Below are 16,952 nucleotides of genomic sequence, written 5' to 3'. Positions count from 1 at the left end.
CACCAAAATTCAAGATATAGAAGTTTCTTAAGGTTTAGTTGCAATATAGAATAAACCCTATCAATGAACTTGTTTATTGTTACATTAAAATTCATGGATTTATCTCAAACTTTGATTATATCTTCTACCCACACATGATTTTGTAACATCATACAATAGTGATTTGAAAAATATATGTTCACTGCCTTAGGCAGAGCTTCCAAATGTTGACAGATTTCATTAGACAATATTTAAAAATCGTATTTGTTAATATCACCACTGGTCTCATCAGAAAATTGTTTAAGACTTGAGAGCCGTCAAGCTCATGATGGCACATAATGTGTTCCAAAATCTAAATTTTTGCCTAACAACTCCAATTATATGATTGGCAATGAATATTGATAGTTATTTCCATGAAGTGCAGGCTAACTTTATTTTCTAAAAACTATCTGCCAAATACCTAAGTCTGAATAAGCATAGTGTGTTTTTCAATTGTTCAAGTAAATGTGATACTCTGAAAAAAGTCTTTAGTTCAGCTCAGAACTCAATCACACATTGTACTTCAGTATGAGACAGAAGTGCTTTATTCATACTTCTGGTTGTGTCACACAGAATATTAAAAAGATATATACTCCGGGTCAAGATGTAATAAGAACTCCAATTAGATTATGTGAATGAAAAAGGGGCCGCATTCTAAACCTGACAACCTCAGGGGAGACCTGCATGGCCGTCCTTAAAAACTCAGAGACTGAAAGTAACCACAGAGGATGGTATGAAAATTAAAATTCCTAACTGAAAGAAAGTCATGGCGGGTAGTCATGACAAAGCTTTCTTGACAAAGGTCAATCATTACCTTAACTGAGCCTGTCTGTTGTCTTTTTGCATCTAAGATAACATACCCTCAGAATGTCGCAGTAATCTTCTTTTCCAGACCCGTCAAACATAGCCACCAGAGCATGAGACCACAGAACCCCTTGCTATTATCTTGTTGCCCGCATACTATCTCTATGTGCTGTACAAGGTTAACTATCCTGTCCATACCAACGTAAAAGAAATGTCTCTCCATTTTGCTTTCTATCTAGTCCCAGAAATTGACCCACTTTGCTTTCTTCGACCCTCTTAATCTAGCACCAGTGGATTTCATGTAACCCTCCTTAGGTCTCCTCCTTTTATTGTAATACATAAAATAAGCTGCAAAACTGCCATTCTCTGGAGCATTTTCTCAATCTGTTGAGATTTTGCTTCCTAGCAATTGTCATCAGTTTGACTCAAATAAATTCATAAAATTATCTACAGGTTTCGATGTTTCTTATGTTGACAATTGCCACAATGTAAAAGATTGGAAAAAATATTTTTTAAAAAAATCAACCCCCAGAAACATACAACTATCAATAGTGGTTGATAGTAGAGAGTAACCATGGAATATTTTTCTACTTTTAATTTATTTATCAAATGTTTGTGGAGCACCAACAAGGAGCAGATATTGTTCTAGATAATTGACATACGTCAGTGAACAAAACAAAGAACCCCCACCTTCACAATGCTTTCATTCTGGCAGATGGAAAGAGACAAATTATCATATTTATTATGTCAAGTAAGTAGTTTGCTTTAAGGTATTAAATACTGTGAAAAAAAGAAGCACATGGAGAAAGCATGTTGAGAGTGCTCAAATATCCCCTTCCCAGTACAGCATATCCTAACTTCCCCCAGGTAACTGATTAACCCTCAGGTTCAAGTCTCTGCAGAATGAAGAGGGGATTCCAGACAGAGGAAATAGCTAGGGCAAGACTCTAGGGCGTGATTGTGCCTGGAGTGCTGAAAACAACAGCAAGGAGCTCAATGTGGCCAAGGGAGAATGAGAAAAGGGAAAGTAGTGGCAGAGGGCAGAGAGGTAATCAGGGGCCCAACAATATGGCCCTTGTAGGCCATTGTACACACTATGGCTTTTTCTGAGTGTAAAAAAAGAAAACCAAAAGAGATGTGCTCACTATTGAGAAAGAAGAAAAAAAATGCCTATTTTAATGAGGTAGACGTTATAAAATGTCATATCTTGTACACTGTGGGAACAGCCTCTACCATCTTTTGATCTTGAGTATTGTTTCAGCCAACTGCATATTGGTTTTCCCTTTCATGGAAGAGAGCTAGGCAGGGCCTCTCAACATGGCATAGAGGTAATCCTTTCCAGATAAGATTATGTTTGTAGACAAGGGTGTATCAGAGGCCTCATTCATCCCCTAGAATTTAAATGCCCACTCAGGTTCAGTGGTTCGTTCATTATCTCAGCTGTCCCCTCCACCAGTCTGCTGGGATTGAAATTCATTCATAAGTGAAAGAGAATATTTACTTATCATTCTCACTCCATAGCTTTGTCTTCTGTGCTGTCAGGTCATTTGCCAACTGAGTGACTTCATCCAGTTTTACATTTGCTTCATTCAAGTGCTCTTTATACAGAATACAGAGCTTCTCAGCATCAGCCTATGAATTGAGAAAAAAGGGCTGAATGTAACTCATAGAATCTATACTGAATTAGCTTCATAAGGAGGGAGGGTAGAGGAGGGATGTTTCCTGGGGCCCTTGTGCTCTCTTCTGTCCTGTAGACCACAGCCAGTATTGGGAAAGCACATCTTCTAATTTAAGCAAGCACAGTAAACTCAGAGTCTGGGTCCCTAAGAGGTCCAAACAACTTCTCAGGCTATAGGTGTCAATACAGAAACCCAACTATTTGGGTATTGGTATCCTCTTTAGAATTCTTTGTTCTTCTGAAGAAGGGGACATGTCAAACACTGATGAAGTACATAACCACTTCCTGAAATTATATATATTTAACCATCTTTCTGTACCACTAGAATAAAAAAACTAGCTGTTTTTCATGAGGGTAAAGATTCTGTTTGATCACAGATATACCTCCAGTGTCTATAATAGTGCCTAGCACATACTAGGGGCTCAATAAACAGGGGGTAGGTGCAAAAGGAGGGGAGGGAAAGACAGGAGGGGATAGGAGAAAAAGGAAGGATATCCAAAGGGCTGACCAACCAGGATGGGAGAAAGTAGATGGATCTGAGCAGCAATCACTTAATAACAGAAATTTGAACTGTCAAAGCAACATCATCCTCCTGATGACTAAGGTCTCAGGCTCAAGATAACTCTATTCGAAACTGCAACATCTCAGACTTGGTTTTTCATGGTTGGAAAAAAGGATATGCCATTCAGCCTTTGCACTTCTACCTGGTTTAGATAACCAATCCAATCAATAGATTCTTGCCACACTCTGAAAACTAATGCTAGTGACTTTGAAACCCAATATTCTCAGGACCAAGAGCTGCCAAGTGTAAGATGTTGGTGTCCTCTTTACCTGGCTTTAATTTATATTCTTGTCATTAACATGGTCAAACATGATATGATATTATTGGTTCTACAGATCCACAATTCTGTAGATTTTACATAGCTGTTTTTGCGTTTTGCTCTTTTTTTCTTAAAGGAAGTCAACTATTCTGCCATCTTTAAATCTCATGCATGTTTTCCTCTTTATATGTATTAAATATCAATCCATACAATAGCCTTGTGAGACTTGCCTCTACAAACAAACAGTGCCATGGAAATGGAAGGATAACAAGGCAAAGAAGGGATCATATTGATGGCAATTAAGAAAAAGGTGAAATCTGGTGGTAAAACTAATTATCTCAATGTTATCCTAATTCTTATGATATAACAATGGCCAAGGACCAGGAACATTTAAAAGGTGATGCCAGGTTTGGTCCTCTGGGACACTTCTGAATCAGTAAGTCTTGGAGATCTCCATCTGGAGTCTACCCTGTGTTGAACATTGTTTTCCTTAAGCTTACACTAGTGACTATTCTAACCTCCTTATGAAAGACTACTAGATTTCATCTTCTTATATCCCCAAGGCCAAATACAATGCTTGACACAAAATAAACAATAAGTGTCTAAGACATTCAAATTATTCCAGTCTTTAGTGAGAGGCTGGCCATCATATCCAGTAAGTTTACTTAGAGGTCATAGTCAAGCTTTCCTTATAAACCCCAAACCCTATATTTGTTTTCTTTTTTTTTTTTAATTTGGTCAGCATATTATTCACAGATCAGCAAACAAGTGAAGAACCAAGTCAGGTATTTGGAGGCTAATGAGAAAAGTCATATGGTTCTAGCTCACAGATGTTCCATAAGACACCCAGGCTTGTTGGTGGTGAAACCAGACCTGGCAGAGATTCCGTTACCAGAACTCATTCAATGCCATCAGCGTCACGTAAGTTAGAGCACTGATGTTAAATGCCAAGCAGACTCATTTATCCATACTCTTTGATGCCACTAGAAGAAAGCTATATTAGAGATAAATCTAACAGTGTTTAGATAGTCTGAAATTTGTGATCATATTTTGAATGTTGAATATGTTAGTTCTCACTTTTGAAAGTTGGCACACTCATTGTTTTCCTCACGATAGCCCTCACAAGTTCAGATTGTTTTATAAATGAGAAAAGAGTTAGAGAGGCTAAATACCTTGCCCAAATTCACATACCTAGGAAGGGTTGGAATTAAATTTTGAACTGATAACTGCCTGTTCAGATGCAAAAAAAAAAAGATCAAATACTAGATTCTTAATATCCTAGTTGGCTCAAATTGTCATGAATCCTGGGTCACAGAGGAAACTGGATCAAAATATGATGACTATATGAACCATCTTTATTTTATGTTGTCTCTGATAATAAATGACCCATTAACTGTGCCAGGAGGAACACATCCAGGTGTGAGTAATGGCACTTCTGTTTATGGCCCTGAATATACTATGCTAGGCACCTGTTTGCTGAGAGTGACAGAACACAGGGCTCTATAAGACAACCTAGTCAGTGGTGTGTGGAAATGGCAAAAAACGGAGCCAGAGATTCCCCACTTTTTAAGAGAAGACTGTGTAGTAAAGCCCTGCTGGGCTGTTCATATCTGCAGACTAGGCAGCCACCTGGGCAGACAGAAAATGTACTTGCCCTTAGACATAGCTTTAAATGGTACATATCCATGGGTACTGCTAACCACTGGTAAAGTGTTTTCAAGTTACAAAGTGTTTTCGTAAGCAGGATCTGTGAAGGGCCACGGGATAGTTTGTCTAAAGGTGGCCTGTATAGGAATATGACATTCAAAGAGGTTGTAGCTTTGAAAGAACTTCAAATGTAAATATAGACATGAACACCAGGAAAGAAGAGGTTAATGGAATAATGCACATTCATTTTAAAGCTGGTTCTTAAAATGATACATAAAAATGCTGCCTCCCAGAAATGCAGGAACCAATGAGAATTCAAAATAATCAAAATAATTGTGAGATTGCCTGTAAGTTCTAAATTTCCCTGGGCCTCTCTGTCAGCATAATATGCTTTTGAAAATGCTTCCGTTTCCAATGTACCATTGAGTATTGGCATTTCTGGCATCATAATTCGAGAAAAGATGAAGTAAACAATTCAAAAAAAAAGTTCAGCATAATGTATATGCCTATGAGAGTGAACAGAATCAATTTATTCCACCAACAAATATTTAAGACAGCAGCAGAATGTGGTTACCCACAGATACATACAGGATTTGGAGTTGAGTCCCATGTCTGCCATATAACTGTGTGACCTTGGGCAAGTAACTGAACCTATGAGCCACAGAATTCCCAAGAGGCATGTGTAAAAAGTTAATGCTTTTTACAACTGAATGCACACATTATGCACTGCTTGTGGTAAACATGAGTAAAATAAGACCTAGTTTCTGCCTTAGAGATGCTTTCTATTTAAGCAAAGTTAAAAGACTATATAATGCAGCAGTGCAAGAGGGAACCCAGAAGTGCTGCAGGAATTTAGAAACATAAATTTTAATATGGGAAGTTGAAATTGAGCATTCCATGGAGAAGATTTAGTTTGGAAAAGGCACATTTACCTTGGAAAAGGCAGAAGTTGAGAGTTCACTTTTAAGCCGGGACATGATTTAATAAAGCCGTGTCTAAGAATATTAATATGGATACTGTATAGGATGGATTGGAAAAAAGAAGACCAGAAGCAAAAAAGATAATTTAGGAAACCACTGTAATAGTCCATTTAAAAGGTAATGAAAAGGCTACATGTGAGTGGGAGTGGAATGGAAAGCTATAAACCAGTGCAGAATTGACCTGCTGTAATAATGGACTGAAAAGCAAAGAACAAGAGAGGAAACAAGTAATCAAGTATGGCCTTAGAGCCTGGGTAATGGGAAGAATCAGAGTGCCAGTTACAAAAATATCCAGAAGAAACACCAGCTTCAGGAGAAGGTGGTAAGTTTGGTTTCAGGCATACTGTTTTGAGAAAAAGAAATGATTACTTATCTTTGAAAGAATAATTTAAGGAAATACTATTAAGAGAAGTAGGGGAAATAAAAGGCTTTGCAGGGGTTAAAGGAGTGAGGAGGTAGAGGTAGATGCCTACTTGTGGGAGCTAGTCTACAAAGGTGGCCCCTCAATGAGCCACACTCCCTGGTATTCATACCCTTGTGTGTTCATACCCTGTGACTCATAACCAATGGGAGTCATACAGAGTCACTCACTGCATTGTAAATCTACCTCACAAGAGTCTTTGCAGATTCTATCTTGGTCTCTTGGAATACGTACTTGGTCTTAGTGCCTTGAATTGCCATGGAAGAACATGGAAACTTGAAGGAATCCCAAGCTAGCCACGTGGAGAGGTCACATGGAGAGAGAGGTTTCCAACCAGCCCCCAGCTGTTCTAGCTATCCCAGCCCAGGAGCCAGACATGTGGGTGAATAAACCTTCAGATGACTCCAGTCGCAAACACCATCTGAGCTAAGCCTGTCTATCCCCAGAACCAAGAGAGATAATCATAAATTGTTATCTTAAGCTACAAGGTTTGGGGGTGATTTGTTAACAGCAATAGATATGTAGAATACTATTCATTGGTCAAAGAGACATATTAAGGCAGATATGGAAAGACTTTGCTTTCCTTTCAAAATCTAATCACTGGTACCCAAAGAAAGGTTTTTATTTTTAGTTTTTGTTTGTTTGTTTGTTTGTTTGTTTTGTTTTGGTGGGGAGGACGTTTGAATAATAGTTATGTGGAAGAATGTTTTCTTCTTTGGAACAAGAAGGAAAGAAATCGACAAGTGAAAAGAAAAACTAACTTATATGGTGAAGAAAGAAGTTTTACTAAATGATCTTGATGGTATCAGTTAGATCTTATCATTTATTGAAAAGAAGTGTTCAAAAAGGCAGGATTAGAATCTGAGGAAGGATTTTGTTTTAAAATAAAACAAAATAAATTTTAAGAATAAAAAACTTCCAAACAGCAATTAAATTTTAGAGGAAGTTGGAAAGTATAAAATTCATACCTAATGAGTATAGATTTATGGTGACCTTACCAATACTTTTATGATTGCATGTTCCTGTGCAGGAACAGAAGTGCTCCTGAAGATCAACAAGATGCACAGGCACAAGAGAATATGGTGAGAGTAAGGTCTTCTATGACCTCATTTGACCTGAGGAAGGTAAATAAAGCCTACAGGGCATAGAGAGAAAATGTTTTCATTGCTTAAGTAAAAGATAGAATCCATATAAAATGCAAAATACATGAGACAGAGGAGAAAGAGAGGATCCAAGTCCTCACTAGATTTATGTTCTAAGATTGTTGGGGTGGGATGGCAGGAATGGTGAAGAGAAAGAGAGATGGAGGGAAAGCAAAGTGACTGTTTCTTTCTACTCAGTGTGGTCTTTAAAGGGAATTAATGCTAAACATTTTAGGAGCCACTCAATATCTATGAAGAAATTCTTCTATATTTTTCTGACCACGATCCATGAAGATCAAGACTTGCTGTCGGTTTGTCTCTTTCCCAGATGACTTTACAAATTCTGCTCGCAAGAATTTGGCACTAGCTCTTTGCTCTGCTTGACCTAAAACAAGCCTCCTCTCAACTGCCAGAAAGTAGGGTGGTTGTGACCTGTGATCTGTCTGATACAAGTCATTTGAGATGACAGCTTACAGTGTATAGACTAACAGGTTCAGTGAAGAAAGAACAGCTAGTTAAAGAGACGCTAGAGGACATGAGAGAGAAAAAGTTCTGTCCTCTCAGCAAAGCTGTTTATGTCCGCCACTCGTGCAGACAGACTCTAGAAATATCTGGGCCACCCTCAAGAGTGCTCCCAACACAAAGCAATTTTTCAAGAGAAACATACCACTTGAATGGCTAGTGGTTTTACTTTTCCAGCATACTCACTTATGGCATCACCAGATACAACCACAGAGAACGTGAACGGGAATTTCAATCGAGCCAGAACCCACCGTCAGTCTACCTTTAGGTGACGGCCATATGACCTTAACAATGATAATGACCTCTGAAGTTAGACCTGGTCTAGTCAATCTGAAGAACTATAGCCTCCATTAGCAAATACCGCAAGTCACTAATCGGGTTTATTTTTCTTTTCCTTTCCCTCCTTTACCTAATTCTATGTTCTAAGTTGCAAGGAGGTCTGGGGAATGTTTATTACCTTAGCTCGGGTCATCTGCTCAACATGGCTCAGGTCATCCACTTCTAGCTGCAAGTCACTCTTGTCTTTTCCCAATTTCTGCTTGACCTGTTGTAGATCTTCTACCTGGCCTTCAAGCTCAGCCAGGCTGTCTGCATGTCTCTTCTTCAAAGAGGCAGACGTTGCCTCAAAGTGCAGTGTGGCCTCTTCCATATCTCAGCGAAGCTTCTGGAATTTTGTTTCCTGTTTCTTAGTTATCTCCAGCTTAGTCAAACTAGCCCCTCCTGCCTCTTCCAGCCTTTCATTCAAGTCTTCCAGTTCTTGGGTGAGGTCAGCTCTCTCCCTCTCCACCTTGGCTTGAGTGGTCCTTTCAGTTTCCAGTTCCTCTTTCAAATATTGTATTTGAGTCTATAGCAATAAATAATGTTGACTTTTACTAACCACTTGTAGTATATTTTATATTCAAGAGCTTTACTGTACACATATAAATGTCTCACTCCTAAGAAAAGTAACATAACACCTTTGGTTCCCATTTGATAGTTAAAGAAGATAGACTACCCAGAAATTAAGTGCTTTGCTCCAAATCAGTAGCAAGACCAGAACTACGATCTGCAATTTCTCCAGCTCTCCCAGCCCTTGGTGATGAGCAACTTAAGTTATATACATAAAGGGGAATTCTTCGTAAAGAGTGTTTTCCAAAGGAATCAGAAACACTTTCCACCTAACAAGAAAAAAAATTTTAAGAGAGCTTATAAAAAATAACATGATGAATTTTATATATAATACCTCAGTTATCTGGAATTTCTTTACCTGACAATTTAAGCTACTGGGAACTCAGGCAAAAATCTAATCAATGGAATAAATACCTGAGTTCAAGCAACTTATAAGAAACAATATCAATTTAATTTTATACACAATTTTGGCAAACTTGGTTATTTGGTTTCTTACTCTGCAGGCAATTTTTTTTTTTTTTTTTTTTAAGATTTTTTTATTGGGGAAGGGGAACAGGACTTTATTGGGGAACAGCATGTACTTCCAGGCCTTTGTTCCAAGTCAAGTTGTTGTCCTTTCAATCTTAGTTGTGAAGGGTGCCGTTCAGCTTCAAGTTGTTGTTCTTTCAGTCTTAGCTGTGGAGGGCGCAGCTCAGCTCCAGGTCCAGTTGCTGTTGCTAGTTGCAGGGGACACAGCCCACCATCCCTTGTGAGAGTCGAACGGGCAACCTTGTGGTTGAGAGGACGCACTCCAACAAACTGAGCCATCCAGGAGCTCAGCGGCAGCTCAGTTCAAGGTGCCGTGTTCAATCTTAGTTGCAGGGGGCACTGCCCACCATCCCTTGTGGGACTCGAGGAATTGAACAGGCAACCTTGTGGTTGAGAGCCCACTGGCCCATGTGGGAATCGAACTGGCAGCCTTCGGAGTTAGGAGCACGGAGCTCTAATCACCTCAGCCACCCGGCTGGCCCCTCTGCAGGCAATTTTAAGTAGCAGTACATGTGAAGTAACAAATTAGAACTGGTGGAGGAATAGAGACTACTAAAGTGGATGATAATCTGATACCAATAAAGGCAGAATTATTAGACAAAGCAGTGATAAGGACACAGACAGCCCCAAATTCTTTTAGTGTAGGGGCAAATAGCTCTACAAATCTTGATAGCATCATTGTATTACATTGAACTCACTGATGTTCATTAACATCACTTTAAATAATTAGGCATAAATTAGAGTAGGGGAAAAAGTAGAATCTATTTTAAAACACATTTCCTTTCCATTAAATAAGAATGCCATGGCTTAAAGGAAGTTCATTTCTAGATCATACCAAATATGTAGGCTATCAGACCTGTACTGAGTTCTGACAGAGTAAGTACTAAAAAAATTTATAATTTCCACATCCAAGTAAACATGATCTTCTTCCAAGTAGTTATCTTGGGATCCAAAATCTTTATCCCAAACAATGCTGGTATTGGACCAAACATTTTTAAAACATTTCTTCAGAAATAATCTTCAGAGCATTTGTTTTTATCATCGAGGTAAGAAAATCAGTCTTTTGGATAAATTGAAATTTGGGGTTTTTTTTCTTTTTACTTTAGATAAAGTCAAGTGTCATTTGAAGACAAGCCTGCTGAATATGATACATAATTCCTTGGAGATAAGTATTGTATCTGAAAGCATGCCCATGCAGCGGTTTTCTTATTTGGTTCAAAATGTCTCAGAAGAAATTATCAGAACATGGTTGCAAAATTATTTTGAGTAATGGTTAATTACTGAGAAAAATATGTAGTTCCAAAGGAAAAACATCCATTTGTATGCATATGTGAGCATTGAAAAGTATACATATGTAGTACTTATATTATTTTATAACATGGTCATATAGTGTAAAACAGTCACATAGTCTAAAACTTATAAATGGCTGCCCATTATCAATGTTTGGAGGCTACACATATCTACAAAACAGATTTTCAGCATAACTGCCTTCTAAGTACAAAGATTAATCATCATAAAAAATTAAATAACTAACACTGAATGCTTACCATGGATCAGGCACCTTGCTTACCACTTATTTGTACTGTTATTACATTTAATAATATTAGCTCAAAGGTTGTCAAGAGGATTAACAAGTGAAAAACTGTATGTCCAGGGTTTTAGCACAATGCCTGGTTCATGGCAAACATTCAACAAATCAGTTATTTGTTTTTATTATCTTCATAATAAGAAAACTTAAGCTTAAAAAAAGTAATTTTCCGCAGATTTACGTATCTGTGGAATGCCAGTTCTACAACTTTTCAATCACTGCTCTTTTCTACCTCCGTCTGTAATTGGCTCAGGGTATGGACGCCTCAGCAGAGTATTTGTCACTAAAGCACCAATACAACCCATGCATGTAAATACAGCTACTCACAGGTGTTTGATGAATGATTATCTGAAGCTCTTTAACCATCTTCTGAAGCTGAGCCACCAGATCTTTCTCATTCTCCCCCTTGGAGTTCATCTGACTCGTTTCTAATTCTTTTCTATTTGGAAAAAGGTAACAAGTGGAATTTTTTTTTTTTTTTTTTTTTTTGCTGGGACAGGTATAATGTATACATTTGTACAACAGTTCTACAACTTTTCTTTTTTACTCAATAATACATTGGAGACTTTTCCCAAATTGCTTCATTTAAAAACTAACTGTGACATACAAGTCCATGATTTAGACATCTGGTGGTTTATTTATCCATTTCCCCTTTAATAAGCACTTAGGTTTTCCCAATATTTTGTTTTTACAAATAATGCTGTTCATACACATGGCCCATTGTGTACAAGTGAGTGTTTCTATAGAACGGATACTAAGCAGCGAATTGCTGGGTCAGGTAAAGGCAGTAGGTGCTTTAAAATATACAACCCTGCCCTTTGACCTCCAATAGCCGTATGAGATTAATTCTCTACATTTATGCTTAATATGAGCATACTTCTACATTTTCCTAATCTGAGAGACTAGATTAGTGTGCCGCTATTTGATTTGGAATGTCCTTGCTTATTAGTGATGACATCATCTTATCAACTATGGATTTAAAAATGTGCAATAAACCAAATGAGCATCCTGGTGCCTGTGTCCCTTGCCCATTTTTCTATTAGGTTGCTTATCTCACTATTGAATTATAGATTTCTTTTAACATTCTTGGTAATTTTTGATATCTGTTACAACTATTTCTCCCACTTATAATTTGTCACAATTTCATATACACTGGCTTTTGCCACATAAATGTATAAAATTTTGATGTAGTCAAATTTATTAAGATATTCCCTTTATGTCTTTTTTGTGACTTATTCAAGATTTGACCTGCCAATTTCCTGAGACTTATCACCTAGTATATTGTCTTTTAATAGTTTGTGTTATTATTGCAGTAAGAACAGTTAACATATCTATCTACCTTCTTAAATATTTAAGTCCATAATACAGCATTGTTAACTATAGGTACAACATTGTACAGCAGATCTCCAGAACTTACTCATCTTGCATAAATTAAATTCTATACCCATTGAACAGCAACTCCACTTTCCCTCTCCCTCCAGCCCCTGGCTACCCCCATTCTACTCTCTGTTTCTGTGAGTTTGACTACTCATATTTCAGATGCGTCATATAATTGGAATCATGTAGTATTTGTCCTTCTGTGACTGTCTTATTTTATTTAGCATAATGTCCTCCTGGTTCATCCATGTTGTCACATATGGCAGGATTTCCTTCTTTTCAAAGGCTAAATAATATTCCATTATACATAAACAATACATTTTCTTTATCTATTCATCCATCAATGGGCATTTAAGTTGTTTACAAATCTTGGCTATTGTGAATAATGCTACATCTTCTCATGGTTCTATAGCTTTGTTTTTTCTTTATGCAACTGGATTTTGTGTGTATGAATAGAGTGAGGTAGAAATTTAACTTTTACCTCAGAAAACGAATAGCTAATAATCTCAGCTCCATTTATTAAGTGTATGCTGTCTAGTCATCAATATTTTGAAATGCCATCTTCATCATGTCCTAAGTTTCCATATACACATAGGCCGATTTAGAGAAAAGGTTTTACAATAAAGTTATAACTTCCTGAAAATATGGATTTCTGAAACGCTAGCGCTCTTTGACCTGTGGCCTATAAGGATATGGAGTATCATTTTCACTTTGCTGCGCTTAAACATAATCTTCAAAATTAAAGGCTAAGGAAACTCTATCATCATTTTGCCTTTCACTGTTCCATTATGTTCATAAGGTTACTTATTTCATCTTTTCCAAACACCTGTCAAGTTCAGACACTTATTAGTAGAATATTAATCAAGTCTGACCACAAGCATGTATAATGGGAACTCATGTCCACAAACAGGAAAACCAGAAGCTCACTAGACTCTCCCCATTTTCACTGTGGGGCCAAACGACCAATATCCTCCCAACCTCAACTTTTCCTTATCTTATTCTTGGACCTCACTGTTTTCCCTCTTATTTGATATATTCCAAACAACTTGAAAATCCCTAATGGTTAGAAGGAATTCTAGCTAAACAGGGGAAGACAAAATGGACAAGGTGAGAAAATCCATTTCTCTGAGTTGTGAAACTAAACTGAGAGGGCCACCTTGCCCTGAGTTCCTTAGGCATCCATGTGAACTGAAGTTCCACTAATTTTGATTATGTTACGTTTTGCTTTAGATTTTAAGATTTAATAGTTATATAGAAATTATTTGACAAAAATAGTTATATAAATGTGAATAAAGTTATACCTGGCAATCAAGTATTTTTTAAAGTGATCACAAGGTATATCGAACGTCATTCACATTAGGGTCAATATTTTATTTTGCCATTTTTACTTTTACACCATTGGTCTCATCATAAGTAAAAGAAGTGAGACATTTTTATTTTTTGACTTGTAGCCTCACATTCCAATAATTCACATCTCATATGCCTTACAGCTTTCATTCGCTAGTCAGATGCCTTCTCAGTTATATTCTTAGAATATGCATTCACTCTCTTTTCACAACTATATAATAAAGTCCAGCAAAAAAAAAAAGAAAAGAAAATTCCATTTGCTAGGGTTGGTATCCTCCCCTTCAGGTTTTGAGAGCTGGCCCTGGAATCATGGGGACAATTAACATGAGAAAGCTGTTCCTTCCAATATAAGGTCTCTGAGAATCTCCTTTCAACACAAAGGTGGCTTACTTTCTCAGCTTTTCAGCAAGCTGCAGCTGGCTGCTCTCCAGATATGCCAAACTCTCCTGGTTCAGCTTTAACTCGCCCTCCAGTTTGAGCTTTTCCCTTTCACAGTTCATTTTCGCTTTTCTCTCCTGCTCAAGGGCACCCTCCAGATGACAAAAGGAGATATTTAGATAAATAAATAGGTAAAGTTTATACTTCACTAGATATGTTTATTAACTACTTACCTTCTGGAAAAATAAAGAAAAATAGAAGCACAGATTCTGTAAATGATTCCCAGCTATGTAGGTATTTTAAAATAAATATTGTATGCACAAATAGGGTAACAAAAAAGAATCTAGAAATCACAGGGATGGAAGGAAACTTAGAGATTAAGGAATACACATTCTGTCCTAGGGAAGAAACCAATAACAAACGGCCAGTGAGGCCTTATTTGATTGCTTTCCAGTGATGGGGCGCTCACTTTTCACATGGCAGCTCATTTCATGGGTGGATAAATCCATTTACTTGGGAGTGCTTCTTCGTAAGAAGCTGAGATATTCTCTGGAAATTCTTCCCACAAGTCCAAGCTCTGTTCCCTGTAGCAACACGCAAATCTGTCTCCACAGCTGTCCTGAATCTCCCCACTCAGTACTGACCCTTTCCAACAAACACATCTCACAAAGCATGATTTGCATATCTTCTTCATCCCTTTGGTAACCTTTTCTAGTCTGTAACATCATGTCACACTCTAGTATCCCACCAAGGTGGTCAGAACATTCCAGTTTTGTCTGAATTAACTAAATAAAAATTAGAGATTTGTACATATGTAGACAGCTATAGCTAATCACCTACACATATCATTGTTGCCAACAATGATACCAAGGTTAGTTTAACAGGAGGCTTGATAGCAGTTACAATGTGGCTATTTCTTACATTGTTGTATTTACTTTTTAGCAATAGAAACTATTTCCTAGTAAAGAGCAAAATATATGAAATTTAAATGGGGGGAATAGGGAGAATTTCTAGAAGGTGTATGTAAAAAGCTAGAAGTAGATGAACTCCAAGAGAGAATGAGTATGTGTGTGTGCGCTCGTACACACACACACACACACACACACACACACACACACACCAATAAGTCCTCATATGGAGGCTTTGTGAGATATTTAATCAGTGGAAATAAGAAGAGAACTGAGACAAATAATAGGTAATAGGGGAAACTGATAGGCATGACCATTGTCAGCAATTTTATAAGGGCTTTTGGGATTAATAAGAGAATGAATGCATGTATTATGTCAGCTAGGGAGGGGAAAGGAAGAACAATGAAGCTATCCATTGAGGCTGTCTGAAATGTCTTTATTTCACAGGGCGTTTGGAGGCAGAACAGGGGTAGCATCTTTAGACTCTTACAAGTATTCCCCAATAGTGTATGTAGAACACTGCATGCGACTTTCACATCTTTCAAGTATAAATGAACCTCAGCTCACCAGTGGAGACACAACAGGCCCCTAAACCAATCTTCCAACACCAGTGTCAGATAGAGTACCAACATTTCTGTGGGGCAAATACCAGGTTCTGTGGGGAAGAGTCAGCCACTTACAACGCTAACCCTTTATGATTCTTCCCAATGTTCTCCTCCCACTGCCCAGGGTTGTATGAACGTTGCATTTAAAAACTGACAGATTATGTGCTGAGGCTTCTCGATACTACAGTGGTTCAATGTGCATTGAAGGAAAAAAACTCTCTATTTCAAAGTAATGAGGGAAACAAACCATGTTTACTAAGTTTTCCTGAAACTGTCAAGATAAATTACCTAAATAAAAATTAGAGATTTGTACATGAGTAGACTGATAGCTAAGCACCTAGACATATTACTTACCACATCCACGTGCTATTCCTGTTTCAACTTGGCTTTGCTCAGGTGACTGAGTTTCTCCTCCTCTGTGCTCAGGTCATCTTGGGTCTGCCGATGGGCCTCCTGCAAAGCCCTGGCCGTTCTGTTCAGGTTGCTGATATCCTGACTTAGAGACTCTACTTCCTCAGTCAAGTTCTTGACCTGTGGGAAAAAGACAACAGTAGCTTCATTAGAGCTACCATTGGAAGATTGGGTGTAACACTAAGGGCCATCATCTCTCTTTTCTAGCACAAAAAAGATCGAACGAGTTGTCCAATTTGGTCACGAAGAACCAAATTTAGCCAAATTCTTGATATATTTTTAAAAACTCTGAAGTCACTTTTTCTTCCGCACACACAAAGTGATCTGTTATCTGTCATGGTCAGGGAATGGGGTATTTCAGTTAATCAAATATCATCAGCATAGCTCATTGGATGGCCAATTTTTAGAGTGTCATATTATCATATAACAAGAATACCACTGAAGGTAATTTAGCCTTCTTTTGAGTATTCAGAGGGCACGTGCTGTTAATCATGTGATGCCTCAGATCCCAAGAAAATTGAAGTTAAAGAGTTCCAGCTGATAAAATATGCAAAAATGAAAGCTGGTTATCTCAGGCCCCCTTGCTTTTTCTGAAAGGGAACCAATGGCACAATAGTGGCTATTGAATCATCTACCAAAATTACAAAATTAATTAGTGTTATTCTGGAGACTCGTTGTTTATCAGAAGTCTGATACAGACTCTTCAGCTAACGTCAATCCATACACAGAAGTGCAAGTTAACACCCCCAGCTGAAACGAGCAGAATGTCAAAGTCCTTAACTGGAATTAAAGTGACATCTTCAAGGTCAAACTCCACATCAATGACAGAACTGGAGATTCAGACACATCCCAAATTACCTTTCGGTAAACTGCATCATGCTCGCTCTCC

The 16,952-nt window shown here is 37.8% G+C and overlaps 1 protein-coding gene across 1 annotated transcript in view; it reads right to left on the bottom strand.

Moving 5' to 3' along the window:
• MYH15 (myosin heavy chain 15) overlaps positions 1 to 16,952 on the bottom strand; it is a 79,057-nt gene that overhangs the window by 51,620 nt on the left and 10,485 nt on the right. The window contains exons 6-10 of the mRNA XM_088793754.1: positions 16,007 to 16,183; positions 14,152 to 14,291; positions 11,365 to 11,476; positions 8,491 to 8,877; positions 2,324 to 2,454 (exon numbers count right to left, since the gene is read on the bottom strand). Of these exons, the coding sequence (XP_088649880.1) occupies positions 16,019 to 16,183 (165 nt within the window). The 3' untranslated portion in view covers positions 2,324 to 2,454; positions 8,491 to 8,877; positions 11,365 to 11,476; positions 14,152 to 14,291; positions 16,007 to 16,018. The remainder of the gene's footprint in view (positions 1 to 2,323; positions 2,455 to 8,490; positions 8,878 to 11,364; positions 11,477 to 14,151; positions 14,292 to 16,006; positions 16,184 to 16,952) is intronic.

The sequence above is a fragment of the Rhinolophus sinicus genome, chromosome 17 (assembly GCF_057876585.1).
Source record: "Rhinolophus sinicus isolate RSI-liver-muscle chromosome 17, RSI-T2T, whole genome shotgun sequence".
NCBI classification, from domain to species: Eukaryota; Metazoa; Chordata; class Mammalia; order Chiroptera; family Rhinolophidae; genus Rhinolophus; species Rhinolophus sinicus.
Note: the sequence above shows the minus strand (reverse complement) of the source record. Positions and strands in the feature narration are given on the sequence as shown.